This window comes from Aotus nancymaae, unplaced genomic scaffold (assembly GCF_030222135.1).
Source record: "Aotus nancymaae isolate 86718 unplaced genomic scaffold, 86718_ANA_hifiasm-v0.15.2.pri h1tg000014l, whole genome shotgun sequence".
Lineage (NCBI taxonomy): Eukaryota > Metazoa > Chordata > Mammalia > Primates > Aotidae > Aotus > Aotus nancymaae.
In genome coordinates this window covers 63,935,423-63,952,760 of record NW_026988425.1, presented here as the reverse complement: position 1 = coordinate 63,952,760, position 17,338 = coordinate 63,935,423, and the positions used below count along the sequence as shown (strand labels likewise).

The following is a 17,338-nucleotide window of genomic DNA, read 5'->3' as shown; positions in this document are numbered from 1 at the left end:
CAAAGTGCTTGGATTACAGGCGTGAGCCACCACGCCCGGCCCACATCTTTTCGTTTTGTGTGTTGCTGTTGGTGTTGAACCTTAGAATCACCTGAAAATTTCTTTTTAAATGGTGATGTCCGACTTCCACCCCCAGGTACTGTGATGTGCATTTTCTAATTATTTTATTTTTGAGACAGGGTCTCCCTCTGTCACTCAGGCAGAAGTACAGTAGCACAATCTCAGCTCGCTGCAATCTCTGCCTCCGGGCTCAAGTGATCCTCCCACCTCAGCCTCTCAAGTAGCTGGGACCACAGGTGCGCACCATCACGCCTGGTTAATTTTTGTATTTTTAGTAGACAAGGGGTTTTGCCATGTTACCCAGGCTGGTCTCAAACTGCTGGGTTCAAGCGATCCTCCCGTCTCGGCCCCCAAAGTGCTAGGGCTGCAGGCGTAAGCCACTGTGTCCAGCCCTATTATGTTTTAATATTTTTTAGTGGCAGGGTCTCACTCTGTTACCCAGGTTGGCATGATCATAGCTCACAGCAACCCCGAACTCTGGGCTCAAGCGATCTTCCTCCCTCAGCCTCTCAAGTAGCTGGACCCACAGGCACACTCCACCATGCTCTGCTAGTTTTTTGTTTGTAAAGGCGAGGTCTTGCTATGTCTCACCTCAGCCTCCCAAAATGCTTGGATTATAGGCATGAGCCACTGCACTCAGATACTGATATAACAATATGGGATATAACTTGGACATACAGACTTTTTAAAGCTTGAGTCTGATGTACAATAAGGTTTGGGAGCCACTGGTCTTGGGGAATGACAGTAAGTTATCACAGATTTAACAGATAAGTATGTTAATCACAGCTGCAGTTCAAGATTGGTACCTTTATTAGAGAAAATCAACACAACTCCTAACACCTGGAATAAAGTTAGTGCCATGAAAAAAATGCAACCTTTTCCATTCCAGTAAGAAAAATGAAAAGAACTTGCATCTTTATGTGGCAGAGACAACTGATTTTACTGTCTTACTGTCTTTCACAGTATAGTCTGGAAAGACTTTTATTTTCTTGATTTTTGACAAGCCAGAATGAAATATGACATGGATAACATTATGCTAATTGGAGCTGGAAAGCAGGAATTAGCAAGCACCTAGATGTCTTAGGAAGACATATATGTACAAAAAGTTGGGAGGTAAATCCTGTGAAAGTTCAGGAGCCTGTCACATAGGCAAACCTCCTAAGGGTCTAGTGGTCTGAGGACATGGTATCTATTTTTAAAGGGAAGAAACAAGTTATCTAGGCATCATGGCTCACCTGCCTGGGAGGACTGCTCGCACCCAGGAGTTCAAGGAAGCAGTGAGCGACGATCATGTCACTACACTCCAGCCTGGGCGCCAAAGTGAGACCCCATCTCTTAAACAAAGGCAGCAGGGAGAGGGAGACAAGATCCTGCACCTTGCACTGGCCACCATGCCGACAGAGGCAACAATGTTTGAAGAGGCCCTCTGAATTTGAGATAAAATATATCTGGGAATATTACCCTAACCTATTTACTGGTTAGCCCTTAAGACTGCCAGCTGTTAGTGGAACCCAATGTAAGCCAGGGCTCTGCAGCAGATTCAGGATGCAGTGCTGTATGTAGCAAACAGAGATGCTGTATGGAGTCTCTTCCAAATACTATTAGAACAATCACACTGCAGACTCCTACAGCTTTGAAATAAGGACATGCACGCCTGTCAAAAATTTTTCTCCTCCCACCAAAGACAGAGTCGTCTTCTGTCATCCAGGCTGGAGTTCGGTGGGGCAATCACAGCTCACTGCAGCCTCAACATCCTGAGCTTAAGCAGTCTTCCCACCTCAGCCTCCTGAGTAACTGGGACCAAAACACACTCCACCACAGCTGGCTGATTCTTAATTTTTTTGTAGAGATGATGTCTCATTATGTTGCCCAGCTGGTCTTGAACTCCTGGGCTCAAGTGAACCCACACCTCGGCCTCCCAAAGTGCTGGGATTACAGGTGTAAGCCACGATACCCAGCCAATTCTTTAGTTATCTTAAAAAAACACAACAGAAATGGTATAAAATGACTTTTATTTACATAATTTACATATGTGTGTGTGTATATATATATAACTGCTTTCTTTAGAACAAGAAAATTCATAAATGACATGATATTGCTTTTTTTGGTCAAAGACTTCTTCAAGCAAGATAGCATACATGGTCACTTTTGTTTCAAACAACATGATGGTAAACAGTGGATATTAATATTTTTGTCATGCCTCAACCATTTACCAACAATTAGGTGTTCAAACCCTCATGTTGATCACTTGCTAAGACATAAGTGTTCAGGAGAAAAAGTCAAGATAAAAACCTTTAATCATATCTCCTTTAAGATTTATGAAATAAATTCTTTGCAACATCTTCTTTACATGAATCAGACCTAATACAGTTCTTTCTACCATATAAGGTAAATACGCTGATTAACTTTCTCTTTTCCAAAATTAGGTTTAAGGATATACCAATAGGATAATTTAGCTGGCTGACTTGATTCTCTAATACAATGAGTCCCTGTATTCTTTATATAGTAAGAAATTCTACCTTCCATAAAACTAGCTTATTATAGATTAAAGAGAGACAGATAATAAAGTTAAAAATTAATATTACACAAGGATAAATAATAGTTAATCATGGGAATCTAACTCCCAAGTTAACACTAAGAGAATGACATCTTTTCAGAATATGAATTTTTAAAATTTACAAAAACAGGGCATTAAAATAGCAATGTGATTTACTACCATGATTTCTGTGACATATTAATCATGAAATAAATGCCTACTTATAGACAATTTCCACTCCGAATCATATAGCCTTGTCTCAGACAAAATGTTAAGCTGCAAACTTCATTAAAAGTCAGTAAGAAGAGCTCTAACAACAGTAGTTTCAATAAATTAGCATTACTATTATACCTGCTGAGACATAATTCTCTTCTATTAAGGAATTTAAAAACTGGCCACCATTTTTTCAATATAAAAACATAATTATCTAGACTCTAAAATATCTTTCCAATTGAAATACTGATCATTACATAATACAATCAACACAGTTTTAACTTTTAGGCACGATTCATAACTTCAGTGACAAATAATTCATACACATAGACATCAGCACCTTAGGTAAGAAAATTTGGGGTAGGGGTCAAACTAAAAGGCCAATCCAGCCACAGGCCTTCATTGAAATACTGTCTATGGCTTCTTTCACACTGAAATTGCAGAGCTGAGCAGCTGCCAGAGAGACCATCTGGCCTGCATGCCCAAAATAGTTTACAGAAAGTTTCCAACTCCTGAGCTAATATATTATCAATCCAAGAGGTTTTTCAAATAAAATCAAAATAAATTTGCTGTTCAATCTGCTTGGGTAGATAATAGAATTACATGTGTAAATCATCAAATCTTGAAATTTAAAAAAACCTTAAATTTATATGGATAATAGCTAACTTCATAAAGTCTTATTTTCTGTTTTTAACATCACGATTACATTCCGTGCTTAAAGATCTAAGTGTTTCTTTCTTCTCTTTTTTTTTTTTGAGACAGAGTTTTGCTCTTGTTGCCCAGGCTGGAGTGCAATGGCGTAATCTTGGCTCACCGCAACCTACACCTCCCGGATTCAAGCGATTCTCCTGCTTCAGCCTCCCGAGTAGCTGGGATTACAGGAATGTGCCACCACGTCTGGCTAATTTTGTATTTTTAGTAGTAGAGACGAGGTTTCTCCATATTGGTCAAGCTGGTCTGGAACTCCCGACCTCAGGTGATCCGCCCGCCTCTGCCTCCCAAAGTGCTGGGATTACAGGCGTGAGCCACCGCGCCCAGCCGATCTAAGTGTTTCTTGAGAATTTAACGGGAAAAAAATTATTAAGAAATTGGGTTTTAAAAAACTAATACATGTCTGTGTGTGTACAGAGGAGATTGAGTTTTGTATGGAAATTTGTCTCATAAATAAAGTTGAGTTCCCTTACCCTCATGAAAATCCTGATTATCCAAGAAATAAGAAGAACAGAAAAATTCACAGTACAAAGTCAATATACTAAACTGAGGGAAAAAAGCGTATTCAAAATATATAACTAGCCAACCGTTTTTAGTTATATCATTTTAAATATCTTTAAAATTAAAGAGAAAGAAGAAACAAACATAAATTTGTTAATGCCTTCTTTATCTACAATCTGAGGGTAAAAAGAGCTAAAACGGAATATGCTTTTAAATAAAAATTTAAAAATAAATAAGCTCTTTGATGCGTCATCTTTATAAATAATTATGTTTAAATACTAGTTTTTCAATTAGGACTAATGTTACATCACAATGAATTAGAAAAATATGTACTTTTCAGTCAGACAAACAGCTGATAATGGAAAAGTTTTTTAACACTTACCATACTAAACTGGAGTCTGACAATTTGTTTTCATATACAGTCATGTGTCCCTTAACTATATGTTCTAAGAAATGCCTTGTTAGGTGATCATATGTTACAAACCATAGTGTGTCACTATGCTGAATACTTAGGCAGCTGTAACACAATAATAAGCATCTGTGTATCTAAACATATCTAAACATAAAAAAGCAACGCACTGTGTTATGATGGCTATGATGTCACTAGGTGATAGGAATTTTTTATCTCCATTTTAACTGTATGGGACCACTGTCATACGTGTGGTCCATCACTGACTTAAAAACATCATTATGCGATACATGACTGTACTTAGAAGCAGCTGAAAAGGCCTTCATCCTTCATCATCTCCCCCTAAAAATTAAAAAAAAAATTCACAAAAGAAGTTGCTAAGTGAAAAAAAGAAAAAAGAAGTTGCTAAGTGTTAAATATGATACAATCAACCCCAAATCTGCCTGCACTGCAATTCATACAGAGACATATATCCACAACATTCCCAAATGTCCATGTGTGCTTAGCACAGGAAGAGTCAAAATGTAAACAAGAGTTATTATTTCTGTCTGAGAAAGCAGTCTTAATCACTTGCTATTTGCAAAATGCTGAAACAATCAGAATGAAAGGAACCTCAGAAATCTTTTCCACTGATTATAAAAGCTTCAAATCAAGCTCATTAAATATTCAAAATCAACCTAAAGAAAAATAGACAGTGATGTTTTGCTCTAAATACTGTTTTGTTGATGTAATTGACTTTGGAAATCCTAGACTTAATTTTAAAAAGAAAAAGACAAAAGATTGTTTCATTCTGTTTCATCCACTTCAATGAAGATATCATTGAAGAAATATTCAGAGACTGTGGTTGGCTCCCCTTCAGGGGCCCACTTTTGGCCACTTTTATATCCTTTCAGTAAGGGCTGATCACAAGAAACCTAAAAAGGTAATAAAAATAAAGTAAAATAAAACTGTAATATAACATTTACATATGTGTGTGTGTGTATACAGTAGTCTAAACTGATACGATCTGTTTGAAAAGCAATGTTACAATAAATATTGAGCTTTAAATATGTTCACAATCACCAATCTAAAAATTTCATTTCTATGCTGTCATATTAAGTAAATAATCCTAAACATGGTAAGGGTTTTATGACAAAGATAACCTTTGCAGCATTAGTTATAATAAAATTGGAAGCAACTAAATATACAACACTAGATATAATTAGGTAAATCATAGTGTACCCATAATCCATTACTTTATCCTAATTTCCATGAAAAATTTTAATAAAGAAAAATATGGTTAAATCTGTAATTAAATAATTAAAGTAAAAATATGTTGACTAGTGGCATAAGAATAGACAGACCCATGAAACAAAATAGCACTTAAAGAAAATATATAAAGATACCTTATCAGAAATTAGCATACTCACAAATCTATAAATAAATGAAGATAGCATGGTATTGGCACAGGAATAATGGATGTATCAATGAAACAGAAGACTAGAAACAACCTCAATCTATATGGAAATTCAGCATCTGATAAAAGTGCTATTTCAAAAAAAGTTATTTGATTATCAAATAGATTATGTTGGACATCTATTTAACCATCTCAGGGAGAAAAAAAGTCAGATCTATACCTTACCAAAACAAATTCTAGATGGATCAAAAGATTTAAATGTAAAACTATTTCTAAAAAATTCTACTATAAAAATGCCATGGAAAAACACTTCTATAATTCTGGATGGGAGTTGGTGGGGAAGGGTATCTTTTTATTTTTATTTTTGAGACAGTCTGGCTCTGTGCCCAGGCTGGCGTGCAGTGGCATGATCTCAGCTCACTACAACCTCCACCTCCCAGGTGTCAGCTTCCTGAGTAGCTGGGACTTGGGGCGCATGCCACCATACCTGACTAAATTTTGTATTTTTGGTAGAGACAGGGTTTTGCCATGTTGGCCAGGCTGGTCTTGAACTCCTCACCTCAGGTGATCCACTTTGGCCTAAAAGTGCTGGGATTACAGGCATGAGCCACTGCACCTGGCTGGGAAGAGTGCCTTTTTAAACTACCTGAAAGCAGAAAGCTATAAAAGAAAAGATTGATAAATTAATCTATACGGAAATAAAAAATGTCTGCTTGGCAAAAACCACCTTACACAAAATCAAAAGACAAATGACATACAGAGAAAAAAAAATTGCAGTATTTATCACAAAGGCCTTTTACCCTGAATATAGTAAGAACTTCTAGGTGGCTCACACTTGTAATTCTAGCACTTTGGGAGGCCAAGGCGGGCAGATGGCTTGAGGCCAGCAGTTTGAGACCAGCCTGGCCAACATAACGAAATCCCATCTCTGCTAAAGATACAAAAATTAGCTGGGCATTGTGGCATGTATCTGTAATCTCAGCTACTTGAGAGTCTGAGACAGGAGAATCACTTGAACCCAGGAGACAGAGGTTGCACTGAGCCAAGATCATGCCACTGCACTCACTACAGCCTGGGTGACAGAGTGAGTGAGACTCTGTCTCAAAAAAAACAAAAAACAAAAAAACCCCCACAACTTTGGCAATGATAAGCAAGACTGATAAAATCTTGGTCTCAGAAAACAATTCTAGTAAATAATATGAAATCTTTAAAAAAAGTTTAAAGATGTTAATTACAAAAGTACCCCCTTCAAAGGCTCATGCTATTCAATAAACGCTCACCAGCCTTTTCTTTGTTAAGATCTTAAGTCAGCCCAACACTTTTACAAAGTCTTTGATACAGGTTTACAGTTTTTTCCATCCCAGTACTTGCCATCGGACAGCTTCAGGAGACATAGAAATGAAACATGTGAACAAATTCTAGCTTTATAGTTCCTTAAATTCTTGTGGGTGTCAGCACTGCTTCCTTTTGCTTCCACAAATCAGAAGGGTCTCTGGATTAAAGGAATGGCTATTAAGTGTCTATTTATGGTTAGTTCAATGGCTCTTGTACTAACCTAACTGCAACTTCCTGACTCAATTTGCTTCTTCCATTATGGAGGAATATGATGGCGAGAAGGATGGGCTCTAAAATAATTTCTGACATCAAATAAAAATAACAAATTACTATGTTTTCCCTAGTTGAGTCTTATATCCAACCTATCTCATACAAACAATAAAATATAGTAGTTATCACATACCTTAGTTGCTGAACTGCTAATATTCTCAGATTGAGTATTAATAACACTTGGAGATGGAAGTGGATCAGAGGACTCTTCATTTTTTTTCTGGCTTTCATTGACTGGATTAGATCTTTTAAATTTCTGTCTTAATGCAGGTATAAGAGGCTTTAGGCGTTTCTTATTATGAAACTGAGTAGGTTCATCAGACTCCAAACTATTCTTTGAACATATTAAAGACAAAAATCCCAGGGGTCTTCTGCCAGGTCTAGAAATACAAATGTAAAGATATTCAAGAATATCCACGAAGACACATTCTTAATACCTGCTTCTACTTCATGAGGCTAAGGTGGGAGGATCGCTTAAGGCCAAGAGCTCAAGAACAGCCTGGACAAAATTAGCAGGACCCCGTCTCTAGTTTAATAAAAAAAAAAAAAAAAAACAAAAAAAAAAACAAAAAAACAGAAAAGGTAGCTATACTGGCGTGTGCCTGTAGTCCTAGCTATTCAGAAAGGAAGCTGAGATGAGATGATCACTTGAGCCCAGGAATTAGAAGTTACAGTGAGTTGGCTAGGTGCGGGGGCTCACGCCTGTAATCTCAGCATTTTGGGAGGCAAGGCGGGCAGATCATGAGGTCAGGAGTTCGAGATCAGCTTGACCAACATGGTGAAACCCCATCTCTGCTAAAAATACAAAAATTAGCTGGGCGTGGTGGTGCCTGCCTGTAATCCCAGCTACTCAGGAGGCTGAGGCAGGAGAATTGCCTGAACCAGGGAAGTGGAGGTTGTGGTGAGCCAAGATCAGGTCATTGCATCCCAGCCTAGGTGACAGAGCAAGACTCCATCTCAAAAAAAAAACAAAGAAGTTACAGTGTGATGGTCCACCACTGCATTCCAGCCTGGGAAACCTCAGGCAACATCAAATAATCTTTGTCTGTTTTCTATCTAAAATAGACAAAGTCTCAGCACTTAAATTTAAGCTCTGATTGTACAGAATGTATATCTAAATTATTATTGTATTCCTTGGCCAAAACTTTCTTTTACATTACTGAGGAGTATGTTTATTAAATCTCAAGAGTGAGACTCTGACTCAAAACAAAAGAATCCAAAACAAAACCCCCAAACCATCTTCTTTCCATTAATGCTAAATTGGCATACTCATACCAGTATGCCATGACATATATTTGTGACAAAGGTCAAGGCTTACTCTAGAGCAGTGCTTCCCAAGCTTAAAAGGACATTCAAATCACTGGGGATCTTATTAAAATGAAGACTCTGACAGTTGGTAGTGGGTATGGCTTGAGTCCTGCATTTTAACAAGTTCTCAAATGATGTCCACACTGTTGGTACAAGGACTACACTGAGTAGCAAAGCTGTGGAACGGTGGCCAGCACAGCATGCTCTCCAGGCCACATGCAGCCCCCAACCTGATTCTGTGAGTACGTCCTACTGGCACACAGCTATGTTCATCTGTCTACATATGGTTTATTGTTGTTTTTGTGCTGTAACTGCTGAGGTGAATAGTTAAAAGACACCATATGGCTCACAAAGCCTAAAATATGTACAAATGCCATTCTACAAAAAGCATGCTGACCTCTGCTCTAGAACATAGCTTCTTAACCAGTTTTAATCCAAACTCTATTGATGTTTCCCTCACTTGATTTTTTTTTTCTTTTTTCAGAAATGGGTCTGGCTATGTTGCCCAGGCTGGAGTACAGTGGCTATGCACAGGAATGATCATAGCTCACTGCAACCTCAAACTCCTGACCTCAAGAGATCTTCCGGCCTCAGTCTCTTGAGTAGTTGGGATTATGGACATGTGCCACTGTACTTGGGCCACATTCTATTTTCAACACATCTCTAAGGCCAGAAAAGATACTGCTGAGCTTTACTTTCTGTAACTTAGATAACAAAAACAATAGATCTATCAAGTATGTCTTTTAAGCTACATGTGTCCTTCCCCCTACCCCTTCCCCTTAGTGGAGACCAGTGTATGTTCCCCCACATCCTTCAATTCAGCAATACCACATTCATCTTTTGGATGCTGCTGACAAGCCAATTACTGATAACCATTGCTTCTAGAATATGAGGAAAATGGGACAGAAGTTGGCTTTGGGCTTAAATTCCAACACTTATTCTTATAGGGAGAAAGCCATGGTTTACCTCTTTGGTTTGCCACAAGGGAGAAAAATGACACATTATTTGAGACTTCAATAAAACAACTTCTGATATCAGCCCTATGTCTCATACCATATAGATGTGCATTAGTAGCTACTGTACATGGTAGAATATGTAATGATCAAAATAACCATGGACAATATGAAAAAATAAGTGTACAAAATATTCTAAAGATTTTCTATCTAAAAAAGTTTTAGCTTTTAAATTTAAGCTCTTAGTGTACAAACTGTGTATCTGCAATATTACTGTATTTCCTTGGCTGAAACTTCTTCCTTTACTGATGGAGGAATACATTTATTAAACACCATCCTTAGTACTGGATCTAATCTTTATATATAAAGATATCTGTTCTGTATAGATTATACTTATATGACAGAGAGAGAAACATTTATTAAAGATCTTTTCATGATACCTGGATAATGGGGCTTTTGAAGATGATGTTTTATCCATTTGCTCAGACTTAGGAGCAGCATCAGTTCTTTCTTCCTTATCAGACACAATCATTTCATTCTGAGGTAACTGAGGCACATTCTTGTCTATGCATGTATCAGGAGATCTAGATCCTATACTCTGAAAAGCTAGTTCAACTTGCTCTTTCTGATGTTCTGGAGTTGTCAGTGTGCTTTCTGAGGTAGGAAAAATATCTTGTCCCTTGGGAGACTCCCCTTCAAAAGAGAGGGCAAGTTGAAAGAAAGGATACTGAAGTTAATACATTCCATGTAACCCCAGCATTTGAAAAAAAAAAAAAAAAAAAGTATGGTATTCTATAAGAAACCTACTCTAATAAGAGTAAGCTAAATTATAATTAGTGGTTACTCAGATTATTAAGAATATTATAATTGGTTAAAAGATATGCTAACAGCATCTGCACTCAAAAACAAAATAGTTGTATCTCTTTTCCCAGAAATATCTCTTCAGCAATCAAAACGGATGAGTGATCACTCTCTAAAAAATCTAAGGTTTGTTAAAATTAAGCAGCTAAACCAATCCAAAATATAGGTGGTAACTTGGGTGTCTGTGGTCTCCTGAAAAGTAAAACCTACAGACTCTCAAATACTCAAGTTTAGCTAAAGAGTTCTCTTTCCTTAACTAAATAGTAGACAAAAGCCAAAGTAGCCAAAAATTAGGACAAAATAACTAAAGCACCTTGTTCTCAAAGCATTTAGCTCTATGAAGGGAGAATTAAGTTGATAAGTATACTTGCTAAAAGAAACAAGCCAATTAAAGATAGCACATAACAAACTCACTAATACTTCACTGTATTGTAGTTTGCTTAATGCTTTTATTGGAGAGTAGATGGATGGAAACAATCTTAGAACATCTCTCGAGGCTGGAAACTGTAACCATATTACAGTTTCACAGTCAAAGTTGGGACAATTAAGTCTAAGATTGTGTTAACATAATAAGTGGTTTCTTGTTTTTTTTTTTTTTTTAAGACAGAGATCTCTATTGCCCAGGCTGGAGTGCTGTGGCATGATCTCGGCTCACTGCAGCCTCTGCCTTCCAGGTTCAAGTGATTCTCCTGCTTCAGCATCCCGAGTAGCTGGGAGTAGAGGTGTGCGCCACCACGCCTAACTAATTTTTGTATTTTTAGTAGAGATGGTGTCTCATCATGTTGGCCAGGTTGCTCCTGAACACCTGACCTTAAGTGACTGCCCATCTTGGCCTCCCAAAGTACTGCGATTACAGGTGTGAGCCACTGCACTTGACCCATTATAAGTGGTTTTTTTGTTGTTTTTTTTAGATGGAGTTTCGCTCTTGTCGCCCAGGCTGGAGTGCAATGGCATGATCTGGGCTTACTGCAACCTCTGCCTCCCAGGTTCAAGCAATTCTCCTGCCTCAGCCTACTGAGCAGCTGGGATTACGGGTGCCTGCCACAACGCCTAGCTAATTTTTGTATTTTTAGTAGAGACGGGGTTTCACCATGTTGGCCAGGCTGGTTTCAAACTGCTGACCTCAGGTGATTCACCCGCCTCCGCCTCCCAAAGTGTTGGGATTACAGGCGTGAGCCACTGCGCCTGGCCAAGTGTGGTTTTTTTATTTGTTTTTAAGACAGAGTCTGGCTCTGTCGCCCAGGCTAGAGTGCAATGGTATGATCTCGGCTTGCTGCAATCTCCATCTCTCAGGTTCAAGCAATTCTCCTGCCTCAGCCTCCCAAGTAGCTGGGATTACAGGCACCTACCACCACGCCTGGCTAATTTTTGTATTTTCAGTAGAGATGGGGTTTCGCCTTGTTGGCCAGGCTGGTCTTGAACTCCTGACCTCAGGTGATCCACCCACCTCGGCCTCCCAAGTGCTGGGATTACAAGCGTGAGCCACCACGCCTGGCCCATTATAAAGTGTCTTTAAAGAACCAAAACCATAATAGGTTATCAAACTCTTCTATCTTGTAACTCTATAAGATGCCATCAGCAACATTTTTTATTCTTGAGTGCCATTGCATTGGTAAAGCAATGGCTATAGGTGTGAATGATAAGCCTAAGTTTGAGAGAAAAGAGAAATAATGTCATAAAATAAAAAATAAAGAGTTGTACAAAACACAGGATAAATGTGACTGGTGGCTTTAGTTATGAGGGAAATAGATCCTAAGTGGTTTAATACCCCACAGAAATTTTAGATTCCTATAAAAATATAAGACTCGGCCAGGCGCAGTGGCTCACGCCTGTAATCCCAGCACTTTGGGAGGCCGAGGCGGGTGGATCACGAGGTCAAGAGATCGAGATCATCCTGGTCAACATGGTAAAACCCCGTCTCCACTAAAAATCCAAAAAAATTAGCTGGGCATGGTGGCGCGTGCCTGTAATCCCAGCTACTCAGGAGGCTGAGGCAGGAAGAATTGCCTGCACTCCGTCACAAAAAAACAAAACAAAACAAAACAAAAAAATATATATATATATAAAAGACTCTAACATCTTTTCAGCCTCCATAGGTGGCTTAAGCCTGAAAAGACCTCTAAAACTAAACTAATTTTCAGGGTAAAGAACCTACTACAAATGCCATTATAGGCCACGAGGTGGTGGCTCATGCTTATAATCCCAGCACTTTGGCAGGCTGAGGCAGGCAGATTACTTGAGGCCAAGAGTTCAAGACCAGCCTGGGCAACGTGGTGAAAACCCATCTCTACAAAAAATACATTCAAGACCAGCCTGGGCAACATGGCAAAACCCTGTCTCTACAAAATATACAAAAATTAGCTGGGCATAGTGGCGCATGCCTATAGTCCTAGCTAGTTAGGAGGCTGAGGTGGGAGAATTACTTGAGCCTGGGAGGTGGAGTCTGCAGTAAGCTGTGATTGTGCCAGTGCACTCCAGCCTAGGTGACAGAGTGAAATCCTGTCTCAGGGAAACAAACAAACAAAAAACCCATTACTCAGCTAACTCCTAAAACGTAGTTGTTGAGCTTATGTAGAAAATCCTTGTAGCCACACAGTCTTCAACGGATGACAGGATGAAAAGAGCTGCTTCTGCCTCTCAAACTGCCAAATCCAAGGCCTTTGCAGGAAAGAAGTGCTGATAATAAAAGTACTACTCTTAGAGAAAAGTAATATTCAGCTTCAATCTCATATTTGAACAAGGTACATCCCAAATAATCAGGAGTTTAGAAAACACAATATGTTAAAATATATTTCAATTACCTGTTTCCTCAACAACATTTGTTAATTCCTTTGAGTGCACCTGTTTTAAGAAAATTACAAAAAAAATTTAGAAATCTATTTATCAAGTAAAACTGAAATTAATTTTATTTCCTTTTTTCTTTAAGTAAAGAAAGCATGTATCTCCCAAAATGCTCTAACAGAAATTCTACTAAACATTTATGGCAAAAATATTACTACTATTTTAAAGTGTTCCAGAGCCCACTGGAAGAGAGAAAGCTGCCAAATGCCTTTTATAATCAGTCTCAATATCAGTGCAAAAGTATCAAAGAAATAGTACAAGCAGCACTTCAAAAGACTACATCACAATCAAGTAGTACTTGTTTCAAGAGTGCAAAGATGATCTGACATTATGAAATCTAATACAAACCAACAGCTCTGAGGAGAAAAATCATCTGTATTTACACAAAACGCATCCAATAATATTCATTCTTGAAAAAAAAACTTATAAAATGGAATAGACATCTCTTAATACTACAAAATACAACTATTGCAATCTAAAAGTTAGCATCCTACATAGTATACACTGGAAGTTCTCCTACTAAAATCAGAAATAACAAAAAAAGACATGCACTATTGGGACTACTTTTTTTTTTTTTTGAGACGGAGTTTCGCTTTTGTTACCCAGGCTGGAGTGCAATGGCGCTATCTCGGCTCACCGCAACCTCCGCCTCCTGGGTTCAGGCAATTCTCCTGCCTCAGCCTCCTGAGTAGCTGGGATTACAGGCACGCGCCACCATGCCCAGCTAATTTTTTGTATTTTTAGTAGAGACGGGGTTTCACCATGTTGACCAGGATGGTCTCGATCTCTTGACCTCGTGATCCACCCGCCTCGGCCTCCCAAAGTGCTGGGATTACAGGCGTGAGCCACCGCGCCTGGCCTATTGGGACTACTTTTTAACATTATTTTTGAGTTATATTACCCAATATAATTACAAAAGAAAAAAATTAGAACAATAAAAAGTAGAATTGGCCAGGCACAGTGGCTCACACCTGTAATCCCAGCACTTTGGGAGGCTGAGGAGGATGGATCACCTGAGGTTGGGAGTTCGAGACCAGCCTGACCAACACGGAGAAACTCCGTCTCTACTAAAAATACAAAATTAGCTGGACATGGTGGTGCATGCTTGTAATCCCAGCTAATCAGGAGGCTGAGGCAGGAGAATCACTTGAACCCAGGAGGCAGAGGTTGTGGTGAGCCGAGACTGAGTCATTGCACTCCAGCCTGGGCAACAAGAGTGAAACTCCATCTCAGAAAAAAATATATATATATACAGAAGAATTAAAATTATATTTGCAGATGATACGTCTGTTTACCTACAAAACCCAAGAGAATCAACTGAAAAGCTACTGCATACAATGAGGGAACTCAGTAAGCTCTCTAAACAGAAAAGAACTCAATGATAATGGCAACGAAAAAGATAAAACTCATAGGGATAACCTATAGGAAATATGTAAGATCTAGATGAAGAAGAGTTTAACATAAAATAGGAAGACACAAAACATGACTTAAACAAATGGAAAGACACACAACATTTTTGAATAGGAAGATTCAATATTATAATTATGGTGTCGATTTTTTCTAAATTAATCTGTCAAGTTAATGATTCTAATATAAATACCAATATAACTTTTTTTAAAAGAGCTAAACAAGTTAATTCTAAAATTCATATTAATTTTAAAACATATAAGCAATGAGGAGAAACTTGAAAAAAGAAAATTGTATGGGTTTGGGAGAGACACTATCCCTATAAGATACCAAAGTGCATTATAAAGCTACAAATTCAAACAGTATGATTCTAGACCCAGAACAAATAGATGAATCACTGTAAAGGAAAAGGAAGTTTAGGAATATAGAAAAAAAAAAAAAAAAAAAAAAAAAAAAAAAGAAGGTTTACTATCTTATTGATAAAAGTAGAATTTCCTATCAGTGGAAACAAAATGAATTACTCAGTAAATGGTGAAAGTCATATAAGGAAAATTAACTTGGTCTTATTCCTTATACCAAAACAAATTCTCAACAAATTAGTAATATTAACAATTATTAACTAGAAAACTTAAGTCTCAGAGGACTTCCAGTGTATAACATAATCTCCAGAAGCCATACATAAAAAGACTGATAAATCTGATTACAGAAAATAAAAAATGTCTTCTATCTGAATACAGTGTGTGTGCATTCTAGAATTTTGTGCAGGCTCAGCATCCCAGAGCTGAAAATCTGAAATGCTCGATAATTTTAAACACTCAAAGGAAATGCTCACTGAAGCATTTCAGATTTTAGCTTTTCAGGTTTGGGATGCAGAACTGGCAAGTATAATACAAGTATCATGCAATTATCCCAAAATTAAAAAAAAAATCTGAAATTGCAAACACTTCTGGTTCTAAGCATTTCGGATAACCGATATTCAAATGACAAAAGCAATTTTTAAAAAATTGTGGCTGGGCGCGGTGACTCACGCCTGTAATCCCAGCACTTTGGGAGGCCAAGACGGGCAGATCACCTGAGGTCAGGAGTTCAAGACCAGACTGGCCAACATGGTGAAACCCCATCTCTACTAAAAAACACAAAAATTAGCTGGGCATGGTGGCTCGTGCCTGTAATCCCAGCTACTTGGGAGGCTGAGGTAGGAGAATTGCTTGAACTGGGACACAGCAGGCAGAAGTTGCAGTGAGCTGAGATCTCGCCACTGCACTCCAGCCTGGGCTACAGAGCAAGACTCCATCTCAAAACACAAAAAAACTGTTAAAATTCTAGAAACAAAGTTTAGGAAATAAAAATCAAAAATAAGCCCAATAGACATTATACTTTTCTTTTTTTTTTTTTTTTTTTTTTTTGAGATGGAGTTTCGCTCTTGTTACCCAGGCTGGAGTGCAATGGCGTGATCTCGGCTCACCGCAACCTCCGCCTCCTAGGTTCAAGCAATTCTCCCGCCTCAGCCTCCCAAGTAGCTGGGACTACAGGACATTATACTTTTCTTACATAATCACACCACTATATATCTATCATTTTTTAAATGGCATATCAAAATCTGGTGACCTAGTTTTATACTTAGTAAAGTACCATAATCTTTTGTTTGTGTCATTAAAGATACTTTTAAAAGAAAACAAAATAATGTCTGCACGGAATGCTGACAAATTATTGAAACTGGTACATGGGGGCACATTATACCCACTCTATCTTTTAATATGTCTGGAAATGTTCATACAGAAAGTTAATCCAAAAGTTCTGCATGAGAAAACAACAACAAAGAAAGTAGAGTCAAGAGACAAATGACAAACTGGGAAAAAAGATTCACACCTCATTACCACACACATATATAACAGAGTTCTTCCAGTTCTATAAGAAAAAGATCAATAATCTCACTGAAAACTGGGCTTTAAAAAAAAAAGTCAGTTCATAGAAAAGGAAATACACATGGCTCTTAGCATATGAAAAGATCTTCAATCTTAGAAGAGAAACTATAAACCTATTCTGGGATATACCATTTTTTAACTTACCAAATATATAAAAGGACATTTGCTCTTTGTCAACTATTACTCAAGAACTATTGGTTTTTAACTTTCTCTTTGAAAACACGGATTTTAAATGGACTTTTCCATACTGTAGTTACAAACTGTTGATGAGTACTAGATGAGTACAAAAATAGAGGGTACTAGGAAACCTACACCATAGTGGCTGGTGATTGAATCTGCATGGTCTGGCCAGACTTCCCTGAGGCAATGATGACTGAACTAAAGAAGTCTGTATGTTTTTCAAGGGAATGCTTCACAAAGAAGGGGCATCAAATGACGTGCCCTGGGACATTTAAGGAATTGAAAGATGGCCAGTGTGGCCAGAAAGTGAGGCAGAAGCTGGCACAAAATGAAGAGACAAAAATCAGCAAGCTGTGGGTCTAGTCCTAAAAGCAATGGGTAGCTTCAAGCATAATGATTATGATACTAGTATTGTCATTTTACACATTAGGA

The 17,338-nt window shown here is 38.1% G+C and overlaps 1 protein-coding gene across 5 annotated transcripts in view; it reads right to left on the bottom strand.

Annotated features, from left to right (window-relative positions):
• Window positions 1–2,055: 2,055 nt before the first annotated feature.
• BDP1 (B double prime 1, subunit of RNA polymerase III transcription initiation factor IIIB) overlaps window positions 2,056–17,338 on the bottom strand; it is a 122,347-nt gene continuing 107,064 nt past the window's right edge. Inside the window, exons 36-39 of one of the 5 annotated variants that reach the window (XM_021673209.2) lie at window positions 13,355–13,394; window positions 10,133–10,385; window positions 7,565–7,811; window positions 2,056–5,344 (exon numbers count right to left, since the gene is read on the bottom strand). In XM_021673209.2, the coding sequence (XP_021528884.2) occupies window positions 5,216–5,344; window positions 7,565–7,811; window positions 10,133–10,385; window positions 13,355–13,394 (669 nt within the window). In that variant the 3' untranslated portion in view covers window positions 2,056–5,215. Of the gene's footprint in view, window positions 7,812–10,132; window positions 10,386–13,354; window positions 13,395–17,338 lie in introns of those variants that run through there. The other 4 variants (XM_064376037.1, XR_010342596.1, XR_010342597.1 and 1 more) reach the window with 4 other exon arrangements.